Raw genomic sequence first — 20,368 nt, 5'->3', positions numbered from 1 at the left:
CAGCTACGGACATCACTGCAAACTGATGACTCAAACTAAAAAGGACGGCATTGTTACACAACCATCTGGTGTTGGGGTTAGTTTGGTCTGAACTGCTGCTAGTCTATTCACTCGTCTAAAGTTGTCCACGGTTCGCAGTTCAGTTAATACGATCTGTTGCTCGTGAATCGTTGATAATTCATTACACGCCATCTGTCCTGCAGAGCGTTTCGTTTGAATATACAGAAATTTTAAGGCCCCAAAACATGCATCTCTTTGTTTCTCATTAGCAGCTGCAGGATTCTAATGAATGCTTGCTAATTTCTTAGCATCTGCCCTGCAGTGAAAAGTTGAAGATAATTTTAATTGCACCCCAGAGACGTACCGTGCTTTATAAAAGGAGGAAGAAGAACTTTAAATTCATACTTAAATTCACACAGTAGACCCTTCTGTCAATTGATGTCAGCGTTAGTGCTGATTTATTTGAGTCAAACCGAATAAAAATTGGTTTCATTTGCTGCAGAAAATGACAAAAAGCTTCATAAATGGACGAATATGCCATTTATTCAAACTTTGCAATCAAAGTTTTCCTTTTAAGGTGAAATAGTCCTTTATAAGAACACGTCCAATAGCAAAGCCATATTATATAAAGCACTGAAGAAAATCACCTCTTTGTGATTTATGCCATGCTTTTTATCTGCTTTTACTATTTAAACTTGGATTCACGTGTCAACAACAACTTTTCTTCTTGGTTATGTGAATTTTAAAAGAACATTGAACACATGAATGTTCTCTCAATGTTTAAAACACCACTTTTTATATTTAAAGAAGGTTTTATTCTTGGTTATGTTAACGTTAGGGGAAGATTCAATTTTATCATTTTGAAACCGAAAAAAACTAACTTTTTATTTACTAACTTAAAATGGCTTTTTAATAAAAATTAAATTAAATTAAATTAAATTAAATTAAATTAAATTAAATTAAATTAAATTAAATTAAATTAAATTAAATTAAAAAATATAAAAAATAAAATAAAATAAAATAAAATAAAATAAAATAAAATAAAATAAAATTAAATTAAATAAAATTAAATTAAATTAGTCCAAATAGTTTTTATTTAGGTGAACTAGTCCATAAGAACAGGTTAGACCACATCCAATAAGAGTCATTTTACATAAAGCATTAAAGAAAAATCCTCTCTTTCACCTCTTTGCGTTTTATAACATGTTTTTTTTACTTGCATTTTCTATCTAAAGTTTGTTTAATATATTACAATGTATAAACAACATTTATTCTTAGTTATGTGAACATTAAAAGTTTATTCCATTAATTTTGAAATGGCTATGAAAACAATATTTAAATGTTCTCTCAACGTCAAAAAAAAACTGCTCTTTTTATATTTAAACAATGTTTTTTATTTCTCGGTTATGTAAACGTTATAGAGGCAGATTCCATTTTATCATTTTGAAACTGCTATAAAATGCTATTTCTGAATGTGTTTTAACAGTTTAAAAATGTTTCTTCTTGGTTCTGTGAATGTTGGAACATTCCATTCAATAATTTTGAAAACGTTACATTTGAAAAAAAGTGAAACCCACATAGAAACATGTGAAGAATATTGCAGAAATTAGCATTTTGTTAAAACTTTGCTATCAAAGTTTTCATTTCTAGGTGAACTGGTCCTGTATAAAAACAGGTTTGACCACGTCCAATGGCCTTTTACATAAAGCACTGAAGAAAAATCACCTCTTTGTGTTTTATAACATGCTTTTTAACCTGCATTTTCAATCTAAAAGTGGTTTAAAGGCATCTCACCACCCTCTTTTCTGAGCAAACTCATACTATTGATTGAAAAACTGTTGTTTTCTTGCAGCTTTTCAGTTGAATGTCAAGGTCTGTTTGGTAGAAGCAGATGAAGGTTGATTGTAGCGATTATGATAAATGGTTTTAGAGATCATCTCCCGTCCCTGAGCTTCATTCTCTCACACTGGAGCGAACACAAAAGCCAACGTGAATAAGTGAAGAGACTTTAAATTATGGAATATTTCAGCGCACAGTCGAAGCACGTGACACTAAAACATGCATTTCAATTACTTAAAAATGTAACAAATTACTTTGATTACAATTAAATCAGGCGTGGTTTAAATAATGTAAAAAGAAAAAAACTTTTTATGGGTAAATCTGATCAAAACTGTAAAGAAAAATATGAATGTAATTATATAAAATATGAAATAATTCTAGAGTGGATTAAGCTTCTTTAACTAACATCAAGGTATTTTGCATTTTGAAATATTTTAACTGCAAAGTATAATATGTTCATTTTCAAAGTTTTTATTATAAAATACAATTTATTATTTCTTTTATTTAAATCATTTCAGGATGAAATATGACCTTTCTATATATATATATATATATATATATATATATATATATATATATATATATATATATATATATATATATATATATTACAATTATTTCAGGATAAAAACCTGAATTTGATATAAAATATAATATATTATTTATTTATTTATTTCAGGATAAACTATGAGCTGATTTTAATATAAAATATATTATATTATTAAATTTTTTAATAATATAATTATGAACTGATTATACAAAATAAAATAATATATGTATATATATATATATATATATGTATATATATATATATATATATATATATATATATATATATATAATATATATATATATATATAAGGATGAAATATGACCTGATTTTAAAATGAAATATAATGTTTTTTTTTTTTTGTTTTTTTTCAGGGTGAAATATAAGGTGATTTTACTACAAAATATAATATGTTAATGTTTTCTTTCTTCTTTTTCTTCTTCTTATTCTTTTATTTATTTTTTTTACATGTATTTTAGGATTAAATGTGTCCCATTTTTAATGTGTGTAAAAGAGTTTATAAAAAAAAAATCTCAGCAGGTCCTGTTCCTCATCTATAAATAATTAAGAAGAGAGAGAGGCTTTATCTTTTCCTTTTTATTTCTCTGGTTTTGTCTTTCTTTAGCCCATATGTAAGTCAGGAATGATCAGCTGAATGTTTGCAAATACATCAACATTTCCCCCATTTTCTGCTAACATTACAAAAACATATTAATAAAATCAAAACTATGTTCTAGGATCGTTTCCTCAACACTACGAGAACATTCATCACGTGCTAATAACATTATGAAGGCGTTCCGAGAACAAACGTTCCATCAGACATTTAGAACGTTCCATAAACATTATTATTTGTCATTACATTATAGGACCGTTCTCCGCTACAGCTGTGGATCTCAGCGTTTTATTTGAGTCTACAGCTTTCTGTTTACACAGTGTTTGCTATAATTGTGCTAGTGAACGCAGCGATGAATCAAAGGCCTTAAAATGAGTCTATAAACAACAATTAGTCCTAACGAGGGGGTTCCAGGCATATGCACGCCTTTAAAGCCACTTGACGCTCAGAAAGAAGCTTCGGAGCTGAAGTGGAAAGCATGGCTGGTAATTTTTAATGATAGAGCATGTGTTGGATGTCGTGTTGATCTGTAATCTGTGAGACAAACTGAGACAAGCTCTCTCTTTCTGTCTGTGTTCATAAACTCAGTCCTTGTGTTTTAAAGTAAAGCTGATTGTGAGAGGATTTTGTTTCATAGTGAAGCATAAAAGATGATGATGATGTAGATGAAAAACGGGTCACGGCTGTCCTTTTCCCTCCTTTTCTTTGTTCTTTTAGTTGCATCCTTTTTATTTATTATTTTATTTCAATCATTTGATTTTTTGTTTCCATTTTTCAAAATTCACTTACTTCATTTTATTCAATCAGTTTTTATCTCTTTTTGTTGTTTTTTTGTTTGTTCCATGGTTCTTTTGTTTATTCTTCAAATTGTTCACTCTTTTGTTCGTTCTCTTGCTCTTTTTCTCTTGTTTCTTCTGCTCTTTTTCTGTTTGTTGAATTATTCTTTTTATTCATTCCTTTTTATATGTTGTACCATTTGTTTATTATTTTTTTCTATTTTTTCCTTTTGTTTATTCATTTGCTTTTATTTTTCTTTTAAATATTTTTGTCCTTTTGTATATTCTCCGGTTTGTTTAATCTTTTGTTCATTCTTTTGCTCTTTCATACTTTATCTGTTGTTTTTAATTTTGTTCAGTTTTGTTTTTTGTGTTTATTCTTTTGTTTTAGTTTTTTCGTTTGCTTATTTTTGTTGGTTATAATATTTTCTTTCATCATTTTTTTCTTAATTCCTCATTGTTCACTTTTTCGTTCATTCTCTTGCTCTTTTGCACTTTTTCCGTGTTGTTGTTTTTAGTCACATCTTTCGTTTATTTCTTCCGCTCTATTTCTGTTTGTTGAATTATTCTTTTCATTCACTCTTTAATAATTATTTCTTTTTAATTTCTTTGTTCATTTTTTTGTTGTTTTGTTCATTGTTCAATTTTTTTCCTTTTTTTTTTGCTTAAGTCCATCTTTAATGTTTTCTTTTCTTCTGCTTTCTTATTTCATTTATTTGCTAAGTAAATTTTTCTTTAATTTGTTATTGTTTATTCTTAAATTTTTTCTTTTCTTCGTAATTTTTTGTTCTGTTTTTCCTTTTCTTCACATTTTTTCTTCCTCATTTTTCAGATTTACTGCAGATTTCTGAAGTATGATCCAGAGCTTTAATGTTTATCCTGTAATCTTTCATATGTTTCTCATGTTCTCAGACACAGATGAGATGTTAAACTCCGGATCATTAAGACTATTAGCCATTAGACGTCTGGTAATCAAAAACATTTAATGAGATACACAGTCATTTTATCACACTTTCCTCACAGTCCTGCATCACTAGGCCAGACTTTGACATTTTCAGTCCAATAAATGTCTATGTTCGTAGTTTATGTCAAAGCATGATTGATGTCTTACTCCAAACCCTGTTTTTAGATGCAGAATGTGCTGGAGAAACCTGCGTATCCTAATTGGTATTATGTCAGATAGATCATAGTGAATCTACAAAGTGTGTGTTTGTGTGAAAGCAACTAAACTGCATCCGCTGCTGCGACATTACAGCTCTCTAATTACTGACCTGCGTGTTTGCGAGACCTGATTAAACCCGCCTGCCTCTCTAATAACTGCTTTAAAGCACATTCCCTCGTTCCCAGATAAAACACAAAACATCAATTAACTATTTGAGCCACTGCGTGTAGAAACCCAGCCGTTCTGCTAAACTCGTGTGTTAATTGTGCCTCTATATTCAGACATAAAAATCCACTTACAAAAACATAAAATACACTAACATAAAATAATAATTACTGTATATTGTATTTGAAAATAAAACTGTTAAATACAATTATAAAATGTAATATATATATATATATATATATATATATAGTTTTTTTTTCATAGTGCGATTTTTAAAGAAATTTTATTAAAATCAATTAGAGTCAGTTTGACCAACACAAATTGTAAATGCAACCCGAAACAGTTAAAAGCAAAAATGCAAATGTAAAATGTAGATGAGTTTGTTTCTTCATCCGATTTGTAGAAATGTAGCATTGCAACAGTGTCTCATCAATGGATACTCTGCAGTGAATGGGTGCCGTCAGAATGAGAGTCCAAACAGCTGATAAACACATCACAATAATCCACAACACTCCAGTCCATCAGTTAACATCTGGAGAAGACAAAAGATGAAACAAATCCAGCATTACAGTTTTTTTTGATTGCTAAATGCCAGTGAGAACAACTGGAGCTACATGTGCAAAACTCTAACTACAGTCTGCATTAGCAACAGTCACCACAGTTCACATCACCTGCAAAACTCATCTCAAGCAACAAAACTCTTAACAAATGGCTCAAAACAGGCTCAGTGCAGCCAAACACTACACACAACCCTCACTGAGATAAAACACACCTTCACTCAGAACACACCGAGAGGAGAAACACCACACACGACCCTCGCTGAGATAACACACACCGTCACCCAGAACACACCGAGAGGAAAAACACCACACACAACCCTCGCTGAGATAACACACACCGTCACTCGGAACACATCGAGAGGAGAAACACTACACACAACCCTCGCTGAGATAACACACACCGTCACCCAGAACACACCGAGAGGAAAAACACCACACACAACCCTCGCTGAGATAACACACACCATCACTCGGAACACATCGAGAGGAAAAACACCACACACAACCCTCGCTGAGATAACACACACCGTCACTCGGAACACATCGAGAGGAGAAACACCACACACAACCCTCGCTGAGATAACACACACCGTCACTCAGAACACACCGAGAGGAAAAACACTACACACAACCCTCGCTGAGATAACACACACCATCACTCGGAACACACCGAGAGGAGAAACACTACACACAACCCTCGCTGAGATAACACACACCGTCACTCAGAACACACCGAGAGGAAAAACACCACACACAACCCTCGCTGAGATAACACACACCGTCACTCAGAACACACCGAGAGGAGAAACACCACACACAACCCTCGCTGAGATAACACACACCGTCACTCAGAACACACCGAGAGGAAAAACACCACACACAACCCTCGCTGAGATAACACACACCGTCACTCGGAACACATCGAGAGGAAAAACACCACACACAACCCTCGCTGAGATAACACACACCGTCACTCAGAACACACCGAGAGGAAAAGCACCACACACAACCCTCGCTGAGATAACACACACCGTCACTCAGAACACACCGAGAGGAAAAACACCACACACAACCCTCGCTGAGATAACACACACCGTCACTCGGAACACATCGAGAGGAGAAACACCACACAAAACCCTCGCTGAAATAACACACACACCGTCACTCAGAACACACCGAGAGGAAAAACACCACACACAACCCTCACTGAGATAACACACACCGTCACTCGGAACACACCGAGAGGAGAAACACCACACACAACCCTCGCTGAGATAACACACACCGTCACTCAGAACACACCGAGAGGAGAAACACCACACAAAACCCTTGCTGAGATAACACACACCGTCACTCAGAACACACCGAGAGGAGAAACACTACACACAACCCTCACTGAGATAACACACACCGTCACTCGGAACACACCGAGAGGAGAAACACCACACACAACCCTCGCTGAGATAACACACACCGTCACTCAGAACACACTGAGAGGAGAAACACTACACACAAACCTCACTGAGATAACACACACAGTAACTCGGAACACACCGAGAGGAGAAACACTACACACAACCCTCACTGAGATAACACACAACGTCACTTGGAACACACCGAGAGGAGAAACACTACACACAACCCTCACGGAGATAACACACAACTTCACTTGGAACACATCCAGAGGATAAACACCACACACGACCCTTGTTGAGATAACACACACCTTCACTCAGAACACACCGAGAGGAAAAACACCACACACAACCCTCGCTGAGATAACACACACCGTCACTCGGAACACATCGAAAGGAGAAACACCACACACAACCATCGCTGAGATAACACACACCGTCACTCAGAACACACCGAGAGGAGAAACACTACACACAACCCTTACTGAGATAACACACAACGTCACTCGGAACACACCGAGAGGAGAAACACTACACACAACCCTCACTGAGATAACACACACCGTCACTCAGAACACACCGAGAGGAAAAACACCACACACAACCCTCACTGAGATAACACACAACGTCACTCGGAACACACCGAGAGGAGAAACACTACACACAACCCTCACTGAGATAACACACAACATCACTCGAAACACACCGAGAGGAAAAACACCACACACAACCCTCGCTGAGATAACACACACCGTCACTCAGAACACACCGAGAGGAAAAACACTACACACAACCCTCGCTGAGATAACACACACCATCACTCGGAACACACCGAGAGGAAAAACACCACACACAACCCTCGCTGAGATAACACACACCGTCACTCGGAACACATCGAGAGGAGAAACACCACACAAAACCCTCGCTGAAATAACACACACACCGTCACTCAGAACACACCGAGAGGAAAAACACCACACACAACCCTCACTGAGATAACACACACCGTCACTCGGAACACACCGAGAGGAGAAACACCACACACAACCCTCGCTGAGATAACACACACCGTCACTCAGAACACACCGAGAGGAGAAACACCACACAAAACCCTTGCTGAGATAACACACACCGTCACTCAGAACACACCGAGAGGAGAAACACTACACACAACCCTCACTGAGATAACACACACCGTCACTCGGAACACACCGAGAGGAGAAACACCACACACAACCCTCGCTGAGATAACACACACCGTCACTCAGAACACACTGAGAGGAGAAACACTACACACAAACCTCACTGAGATAACACACACAGTAACTCGGAACACACCGAGAGGAGAAACACTACACACAACCCTCACTGAGATAACACACAACGTCACTTGGAACACACCGAGAGGAGAAACACTACACACAACCCTCACGGAGATAACACACAACTTCACTTGGAACACATCCAGAGGATAAACACCACACACGACCCTTGTTGAGATAACACACACCTTCACTCAGAACACACCGAGAGGAAAAACACCACACACAACCCTCGCTGAGATAACACACACCGTCACTCGGAACACATCGAAAGGAGAAACACCACACACAACCATCGCTGAGATAACACACACCGTCACTCAGAACACACCGAGAGGAGAAACACTACACACAACCCTTACTGAGATAACACACAACGTCACTCGGAACACACCGAGAGGAGAAACACTACACACAACCCTCACTGAGATAACACACACCGTCACTCAGAACACACCGAGAGGAAAAACACCACACACAACCCTCACTGAGATAACACACAACGTCACTCGGAACACACCGAGAGGAGAAACACTACACACAACCCTCACTGAGATAACACACAACATCACTCGAAACACACCGAGAGGAAAAACACCACACACAACCCTCGCTGAGATAACACACACCGTCACTCAGAACACACCGAGAGGAAAAACACTACACACAACCCTCGCTGAGATAACACACACCATCACTCGGAACACACCGAGAGGAGAAACACTACACACAACCCTCGCTGAGATAACACACACCGTCACTCAGAACACACCGAGAGGAAAAATACCACACACAACCCTCGCTGAGATAACACACACCGTCAATCAGAACACACCGAGAGGAGAAACACCACACACAACCCTCGCTGAGATAACACACACCGTCACTCTGAACACACCGAGAGGAAAAACACCACACACAACCCTCGCTGAGATAACACACACCGTCACTCGGAACACATCGAGAGGAGAAACACCACACAAAACCCTCGCTGAAATAACACACACACCGTCACTCAGAACACACCGAGAGGAAAAACACCACACACAACCCTCGCTGAGATAACACACACCGTCACTCAGAACACACAGAGAGGAAAAACACCACACACAACCCTCGCTGAGATAACACACACCGTCACTCAGAACACACCGAGAGGAAAAACACCACACACAACCCTCACTGAGATAACACACACCGTCACTCGGAACACACCGAGAGGAGAAACACCACACACAACCCTCGCTGAGATAACACACACCGTCACTCAGAACACACCGAGAGGAGAAACACCACACAAAACCCTCGCTGAGATAACCCACACCGTCACTCAGAACACACCGAGAGGAGAAACACTACACACAACCCTCACTGAGATAACACACACCGTCACTCGGAACACACCGAGAGGAGAAACACCACACACAACCCTCGCTGAGATAACACACACCGTCACTCAGAACACACCGAGAGGAGAAACACTACACACAAACCTCGCTGAGATAACACACACCGTCACTCGGAACACACCGAGAGGAGAAACACCACACACAACCCTCGCTGAGATAACACACACCGTCACTCAGAACACACTGAGAGGAGAAACACTACACACAAACCTCACTGAGATAACACACACAGTAACTCGGAACACACCGAGAGGAGAAACACTACACACAACCCTCACTGAGATAACACACAACGTCACTTGGAACACACCGAGAGGAGAAACACTACACACAACCCTCACGGAGATAACACACAACGTCACTTGGAACACATCCAGAGGATAAACACCACACACGACCCTCGTTGAGATAACACACACCTTCACTCAGAACACACCGAGAGGAAAAACACCACACACAACCCTCGCTGAGATAACACACACCGTCACTCGGAACACATCGAAAGGAGAAACACCACACACAACCATCGCTGAGATAACACACACCGTCACTCAGAACACACCGAGAGGAGAAACACTACACACAACCCTTACTGAGATAACACACAACGTCACTCGGAACACACCGAGAGGAGAAACACTACACACAACCCTCACTGAGATAACACACACCGTCACTCGGAACACACCGAGAGGAGAAACACCACACACAACCCTCGCTGAGATAACACACACCGTCACTCAGAACACACTGAGAGGAGAAACACTACACACAAACCTCACTGAGATAACACACACAGTAACTCGGAACACACCGAGAGGAGAAACACTACACACAACCCTCACTGAGATAACACACAACGTCACTTGGAACACACCGAGAGGAGAAACACTACACACAACCCTCACGGAGATAACACACAACTTCACTTGGAACACATCCAGAGGATAAACACCACACACGACCCTCGTTGAGATAACACACACCTTCACTCAGAACACACCGAGAGGAAAAACACCACACACAACCCTCGCTGAGATAACACACACCGTCACTCGGAACACATCGAAAGGAGAAACACCACACACAACCATCGCTGAGATAACACACACCGTCACTCAGAACACACCGAGAGGAGAAACACTACACACAACCCTTACTGAGATAACACACAACGTCACTCGGAACACACCGAGAGGAGAAACACTACACACAACCCTCACTGAGATAACACACACCGTCACTCAGAACACACCGAGAGGAAAAACACCACACACAACCCTCACTGAGATAACACACAACGTCACTCGGAACACACCGAGAGGAGAAACACTACACACAACCCTCACTGAGATAACACACAACGTCACTCGAAACACACCGAGAGGAAAAACACCACACACAACCCTCGCTGAGATAACACACACCGTCACTCAGAACACACCGAGAGGAAAAACACTACACACAACCCTCGCTGAGATAACACACACCATCACTCGGAACACACCGAGAGGAGAAACACTACACACAACCCTCGCTGAGATAACACACACCGTCACTCGGAACACACTGAGAGGAGAAACACCACACACAACACTCGCTGAGATAACACACACCGTCACTCAGAACACACTGAGAGGAGAAACACTACACACAAACCTCACTGAGATAACACACACAGTAACTCGGAACACACCGAGAGGAGAAACACCACACAAAACCCTCGCTGAGATAACACACACCGTCACTCAGAACACACCGAGAGGAGAAACACTACACACAACCCTCACTGAGATAACACACACCGTCACTCGGAACACACCGAGAGGAGAAACACCACACACAACCCTCGCTGAGATAACACACACCGTCACTCAGAACACACTGAGAGGAGAAACACTACACACAAACCTCACTGAGATAACACACACAGTAACTCGGAACACACCGAGAGGAGAAACACTACACACAACCCTCACTGAGATAACACACAACGTCACTTGGAACACACCGAGAGGAGAAACACTACACACAACCCTCACGGAGATAACACACAACGTCACTTGGAACACATCCAGAGGATAAACACCACACACGACCCTCGTTGAGATAACACACACCTTCACTCAGAACACACCGAGAGGAAAAACACCACACACAACCCTCGCTGAGATAACACACACCGTCACTCGGAACACATCGAAAGGAGAAACACCACACACAACCATCGCTGAGATAACACACACCGTCACTCAGAACACACCGAGAGGAGAAACACTACACACAACCCTTACTGAGATAACACACAACGTCACTCGGAACACACCGAGAGGAGAAACACTACACACAACCCTCACTGAGATAACACACACCGTCACTCAGAACACACCGAGAGGAAAAACACCACACACAACCCTCACTGAGATAACACACAACGTCACTCGGAACACACCGAGAGGAGAAACACTACACACAACCCTCACTGAGATAACACACAACGTCACTCGAAACACACCGAGAGGAAAAACACCACACACAACTCTCACTGAGATAACACACACCGTCACTCGAAACACACCGAGAGGAAAAACACCACACACAACCCTCGCTGAGATAACACACACCGTCACTCGAAACACACCGAGAGGAAAAACAATACACACAACCCTCACTGAGATAACACACACCGTCACTCGGAACACATCGAGAGGAGAAACACCACACACAACCCTCGCTGAGATAACACACACCGTCACTCGAAACACACCGAGAGGAATAACACCACACACAACCCTCGCTGAGATAACACACACCGTCACTCGGAACACACCGAGAGGAAAAACACCACACACAACCCTCGCTGAGATAACACACACCGTCACTCGAAGCACACCGAGAGGAAAAACACCACACACAACCCTCACTGAGATAACACACAACGTCACTCGGAACACACCGAGAGGAGAAACACTACACACAACCCTCACTGAGATAACACACAACGTCACTCGAAACACACCGAGAGGAAAAACACCACACACAACCATCGCTGAGATAACACACACCGTCACTCGGAACACATCGAGAGGAGAAACACCACACACAACTCTCACTGAGATAACACACACCGTCACTCAGAACACACCGAGAGGAAAAACACCACACACAACCCTCACTGAGATAACACACAACGTCACTCGGAACACACCGAGAGGAGAAACACTACACACAACCCTCACTGAGATAACACACAACGTCACTCGAAACACACCGAGAGGAAAAACACCACACACAACCCTCGCTGAGATAACACACACCGTCACTCAGAACACACCGAGAGGAAAAACACTACACACAACCCTCGCTGAGATAACACACACCATCACTCGGAACACACCGAGAGGAGAAACACTACACACAACCCTCGCTGAGATAACACACACCGTCACTCAGAACACACCGAGAGGAAAAATACCACACACAACCCTCGCTGAGATAACACACACCGTCACTCAGAACACACCGAGGGGAGAAACACCACACACAACCCTCGCTGAGATAACACACACCGTCACTCAGAACACACCGAGAGGAAAAACACCACACACAACCCTCGCTGAGATAACACACACCGTCACTCGGAACACATCGAGAGGAGAAACACCACACAAAACCCTCGCTGAAATAACACACACACCGTCACTCAGAACACACCGAGAGGAAAAACACCACACACAACCCTCGCTGAGATAACACACACCGTCACTCAGAACACACCGAGAGGAAAAACACCACACACAACCCTCGCTGAGATAACACACACCGTCACTCAGAACACACCGAGAGGAAAAACACCACACACAACCCTCGCTGAGATAACACACACCGTCACTCAGAACACACCGAGAGGAAAAACACCACACACAACCCTCACTGAGATAACACACACCGTCACTCGGAACACACCGAGAGGAGAAACACCACACACAACCCTCGCTGAGATAACACACACCGTCACTCAGAACACACCGAGAGGAGAAACACCACACAAAACCCTCGCTGAGATAACACACACCGTCACTCAGAACACACCGAGAGGAGAAACACTACACACAACCCTCACTGAGATAACACACACCGTCACTCGGAACACACCGAGAGGAGAAACACCACACACAACACTCGCTGAGATAACACACACCGTCACTCAGAACACACTGAGAGGAGAAACACTACACACAAACCTCACTGAGATAACACACACAGTAACTCGGAACACACCGAGAGGAGAAACACCACACAAAACCCTCGCTGAGATAACACACACCGTCACTCGGAACACACCGAGAGGAGAAACACTACACACAACCCTCACTGAGATAACACACACCGTCACTCGGAACACACCGAGAGGAGAAACACCACACACAACCCTCGCTGAGATAACACACACCGTCACTCAGAACACACTGAGAGGAGAAACACTACACACAAACCTCACTGAGATAACACACACAGTAACTCGGAACACACCGAGAGGAGAAACACTACACACAACCCTCACTGAGATAACACACAACGTCACTTGGAACACACCGAGAGGAGAAACACTACACACAACCCTCACGGAGATAACACACAACGTCACTTGGAACACATCCAGAGGATAAACACCACACACGACCCTCGTTGAGATAACACACACCTTCACTCAGAACACACCGAGAGGAAAAACACCACACACAACCCTCGCTGAGATAACACACACCGTCACTCGGAACACATCGAAAGGAGAAACACCACACACAACCATCGCTGAGATAACACACACCGTCACTCAGAACACACCGAGAGGAGAAACACTACACACAACCCTTACTGAGATAACACACAACGTCACTCGGAACACACCGAGAGGAGAAACACTACACACAACCCTCACTGAGATAACACACACCGTCACTCAGAACACACTGAGAGGAAAAACACCACACACAACCCTCACTGAGATAACACACAACGTCACTCGGAACACACCGAGAGGAGAAACACTACACACAACCCTCACTGAGATAACACACAACGTCACTCGAAACACACCGAGAGGAAAAACACCACACACAACCATCGCTGAGATAACACACACCGTCACTCGGAACACATCGAGAGGAGAAACACCACACACAACTCTCACTGAGATAACACACACCGTCACTCGAAACACACCGAGAGGAAAAACACCACACACAACCCTCGCTGAGATAACACACACCGTCACTCGAAACACACCGAGAGGAAAAACAATACACACAACCCTCACTGAGATAACACACACCGTCACTCGGAACACATCGAGAGGAGAAACACCACACACAACCCTCGCTGAGATAACACACACCGTCACTCGAAACACACCGAGAGGAATAACACCACACACAACCCTCGCTGAGATAACACACACCGTCACTCGGAACACACCGAGAGGAAAAACACCACACACAACCCTCGCTGAGATAACACACACCGTCACTCGAAACACACCGAGAGGAAAAACACCACACACAACCCTCACTGAGATAACACACAACGTCACTCGGAACACACCGAGAGGAGAAACACTACACACAACCCTCACTGAGATAACACACAACGTCACTCGAAACACACCGAGAGGAAAAACACCACACACAACCATCGCTGAGATAACACACACCGTCACTCGGAACACATCGAGAGGAGAAACACCACACACAACTCTCACTGAGATAACACACAACGTCACTCGAAACACACCGAGAGGAAAAACACCACACACAACCCTCGCTGAGATAACACACACCGTCACTCGAAACACACCGAGAGGAAAAACACTACACACAACCCTCACTGAGATAACACACACCGTCACTCGGAACACATCGAGAGGAAAAACACCACACACAACCATCGCTGAGATAACACACACCGTCACTCGGAACACATCGAGAGGAGAAACACCACACACAACCCTCGCTGAGATAACACACACCGTCACTCGGAACACACCGAGAGGAGAAACACCACACACAACCCTCACTGAGATAACACACACCATCACCCAGAACACACCGAGAGGAAAAACACCACACACAACCCTCGCTGAGATAACACACACCGTCACTCGGAACACACCGAGAGGAGAAACACTACACACAACCCTCACTGAGATAACACACACCGTCACCCAGAACACATCGAGAGGAAAAACACCACACACAACCCTCACTGAGATAACACACACCGTCACTCGGAACACATCGAGAGGAGAAACACCACACACAACCCTCGCTGAGATAACACACACCGTCACTCGAAACACACTGAGAGGAATAACACCACACACAACCCTCACTGAGATAACACACACCGTCACTCGAAACACACCGAGAGGAATAACACCACACACAACCCTCGCTGAGATAACACACACCGTCACTCGAAACACACCGAGAGGAAAAACACCACACACAACCCTCGCTGAGATAACACACACCGTCACTCGGAACACACCTAGAGGAGAAACACTACACACAACCCTCACTGAGATAACACACACCGTCACTCGGAACACATCGAGAGGAGAAATACTACACATAACCCTCACTGAGATAACACACACCGTCACCCAGAACACATCGAGAGGAAAAACACCACACACAACCCTCGCTGAAATAACACACACCGTCACCCAGAACACACCTAGAGGAGAAACACTACACACAACCCTCACTGAGATAACACACACCGTCACTCGGAACACACCTAGAGGAGAAACACTACACACAACCCTCACTGAGATAGCACACACCGTCACCCAGAACACATCGAGAGGAGAAACACCACACACAACCCTCGCTGAGATAACACACACCGTCACTCGAAACACACCGAGAGGAATAACACCACACACAACCCTCACTGAGATAACACACACCATCACCCAGAACACACCGAGAGGAAAAACACCACACACAACCCTCGCTGAGATAACACACAACGTCACTCGAAACACACCGAGAGGAAAAACACCACACACAACCCTCGCTGAGATAACACACACCGTCACTCGGAACACATCGAGAGGAGAAATACTACACACAACCCTCGCTGAGATAACACACACCGTCACTCGGAACACATCGAGAGGAAAAACACCACACACAACCCTCGCTGAGATAACACACACCGTCACTCGGAACACACCTAGAGGAGAAACACTACACACAACTCTCACTGAGATAACACACACCGTCACCCAGAACACATCGAGAGGAAAAACACCACACACAACCATCGCTGAGATAACACACACCGTCACTCGGAACACATCGAGAGGAGAAACACCACACACAACCCTTGCTGAGATAACACACACCGTCACTCGAAACACACCGAGAGGAATAACACCACACACAACCCTCGCTGAGATAACACACACCGTCACTCGGAACACATCGAGAGGAAAAACACCACACACAACCCTCGCTGAGATAACACACACCGTCACTCGGAACACACCGAGAGGAGAAACACTACACAAAACCCTCGCTGAGATAACACACACCGTCACTCGCAACACACCGAGAGGAGAAACTGTGTTCAAGCAATGAAAAACGAACTAGAGTTTGGTCCACATGAACTGCTGCTGTGCAGACTGTAGTTAGAGTTTTGCACATGTGACTCCAGTTTTGCTCACTGTCGTTTAGCAATCGAAAAAAACTGTATTTAAAATTGCTTGCCACCGAGGAACATCAGCAATGTTTGTGCTATTATTATGATAATAAACTGGGAACATAAATCTGTAAGAATAAGATGATTTAAAACCCTACTGAAAAAAGCATCAACTTCTAACATTTGCTTTAATACAGTATACACACACACACACACACACACACACACACACACACACACACACGCACACGTATATGTACCGCCGCGAGGTGGCGGAGACGCGCTGGAGAGCTAGTAGCGGTCACGCGCATCAGCCGCAGAAGAAGAAACAACGTCAGCGGTGGTGAGTCGCGTTTAGAGAAACAGCAACAGACAAAATCATGGAGGAAACCGCGAAAAAGGAGAAAAAGCCGGTGGAAATCACAGAAGACAAGAACAAACAACCGGTGGGGAAAGACAAAGACAAGAAAGAAGAGCAGGAGCTGGTAAGAAACGAGAGAAACGGGCGCTGAGGGACGGTTCAGATTCCGCCTGAGTCACTCTGCAGGCCCTTCACTCAAACACAGCCACAAAACACAACCTTTACCCTTATTAAACCTGATTTATCAACACATTATGTGTTTATGAGACGTTAATACGACCGACATGCGGAATAAACTGACCTACAGACACTCAATGGGTGTTTATGTGCTTCATATGTATCTTATAGATATGTAAACACTGAGATTTATTGAATGAATGTCTGGATATAGTTAATAAACACTGAGGAGAAATTCATTCAGATGTGTGTAATGTTATAAATGAGTCTTTATATGAGTGTTATGTGTTGTTTCTGCAGTCTGAGGAGGACAGACAGCTTCAGGAGGAGTTAGAGATGCTCGTGGAGAGACTCACTGTAAGTTAATGTTTTATTATCATGGATCAAAGTGTCATGGATCTATTATTATTAATTTATGAAATGGCTCGCTGATGCAAAATAGTGTTTACCAATGACATAATAGTCCATGTTTCACAATAAAATAAAATCTCGATGGACAAAATAATAATAATAAAAATAGTTTTTAAGAAAATAATTACAAATTTAATTTCTGAAATTACTTTATGCAAAATAATGAATAATCAATACTGTTATTAATAATAAATACTAATAGTTAAAGTACTAAAATTGCTAAAATAAAAATAAATCAAAGCTGTTTAGAAATAATTTAAAATAATAATAATGCAAACAAAAAAGACCAAATAAAATTAAATATTTTAAAGACAATTTGAAATGATATATTGGCAACCAAATGAAATAAGTTGATGTTAAAGTGTTATAATTACTAAATCTGAAATAAAAATAAATATTGAAGAAATAAAAATGATAAAAGACAGAAAAAGTTGTAGGAAAAATACTAAATCTAAAATAATTAAAAGAAATAAACTATTTTGAAACATTAAAATAATAAAAATTATAAAAGAAAGGAAATAAGTCAAAGTAAAATGACTAAATCTGAAATTAAAAATAAATATTAAAAATGATAAAAGAAAGAAAATAATTTTGAAATAAAAAGAGATTACAACGCTTTAGAAATATCTTTAATGAAATAATAAAATGATAGAAGCACAAAATGAAATACTTGAAATGAAAACATAAAAATAATAACTTTTAAGCAATTAATTACTGATGAAAAACAATGTTTATGAATAATGTCATTGGCCATTTTAGTCAAACCCTTATGTAAAAGAAATCTCCTTCTGAGCTATTATTTCCCGCCGGATGTTCCCGGAAGATGCTGTATGTGTGACGTTAGTTTTGTGTTTGTCAGGAGAAGGACACGTCTCTGTATCGTCCGGCTCTGGAAGAACTGCGGCGTCAGATCCGCTCCTCCACGACCTCCATGACCTCGGTGCCCAAACCGCTCAAGTTCCTGCGACCGCATTACGCCAAACTCAAGGAGATCTACCAGAACATGTCTCCGGGAGAGAACAAGGTGTGCAGTCAGACAGCGTGAGCGAGCCGTGTGCAGTGTGCAGTGTGACCGTCTCTCTCTCTCTGTTTCACAGCACTTCTGCGCTGACGTGGTGTCTGTCCTCGCCATGACCATGAGCAGCGAGAGAGAGTGTCTGAAACACCGTCTGCTGGGCTCCCAGGAGGAGCTGGCCTCGTGGGGACACGAATACGTCCGGTACGTCCATCACTCCACTGCCCTGTTCACTGGAACCACTCCAAATCAGTTACAAGCATTAAAAGATTATATATTTGCTGAAAAACTAAAGCAAAAATTTTAAATTTTGATTTGGGCAGTAAGTGAAATAGAATTGGTACTAAAAATAAAAAAAGGGTAAAAAGTATTATATTTATTTTTTTACATTTTAGTAATGTATATAAATGTATATATAGCAAATTTAAAGTTTTTGATTCTTGTTTTCATTTTAATTTAAGTTTTAGTAATTATGTGCTCTTGTCATTTTTATTAGGCTTTTTCTGTATATTTCTAAATGGCATTTATTTTTTAATATCAGTTCCAAATATTTATAAATTCTATAACAAAAATGGGAAAAGTGGCTCTGGCCACTAACTGAAATAAAATTGGTACGGATTTTTTTTTTTTTTTTACATTTTACAAATTTTTTTATTGTGTATACATCTATTTTTAAATATATTTATTGAATTGAATTTTAATTTATGCATTTAGCAGACGCTTTTATCCAAAGCGACTTACATTGCATTCAGTCTAACAATTTTCTCCTAACTTGTTCCCTGGGATATTAAATATAAAAAAAATATATATTACAAAAATTAGAAAAGTTTCTCTGGCCACTAACTGAAATAAAATGAGTACTAAAATGACAAAAAAAAATTTA

The 20,368-nt window shown here is 41.4% G+C and overlaps 1 protein-coding gene across 1 annotated transcript in view; it reads left to right on the top strand.

Moving 5' to 3' along the window:
- Positions 1-17,827: 17,827 nt before the first annotated feature.
- Positions 17,828-20,368, top strand: part of LOC132123342 (26S proteasome non-ATPase regulatory subunit 2-like) — a 19,382-nt gene continuing 16,841 nt past the window's right edge. Inside the window, exons 1-4 of the mRNA XM_059533897.1 lie at positions 17,828-18,006; positions 18,360-18,416; positions 19,330-19,494; positions 19,568-19,689. Coding sequence (XP_059389880.1) covers positions 17,902-18,006; positions 18,360-18,416; positions 19,330-19,494; positions 19,568-19,689 — 449 coding nt within the window. The 5' untranslated portion in view covers positions 17,828-17,901. The remainder of the gene's footprint in view (positions 18,007-18,359; positions 18,417-19,329; positions 19,495-19,567; positions 19,690-20,368) is intronic.

This window comes from Carassius carassius, chromosome 41, assembly GCF_963082965.1.
Source record: "Carassius carassius chromosome 41, fCarCar2.1, whole genome shotgun sequence".
In the NCBI taxonomy this organism is placed as follows: Eukaryota; Metazoa; Chordata; class Actinopteri; order Cypriniformes; family Cyprinidae; genus Carassius; species Carassius carassius.
The sequence above is the reverse complement of the archived record's forward strand: the minus strand, read 5'-3'. Positions and strand labels throughout refer to the sequence as shown.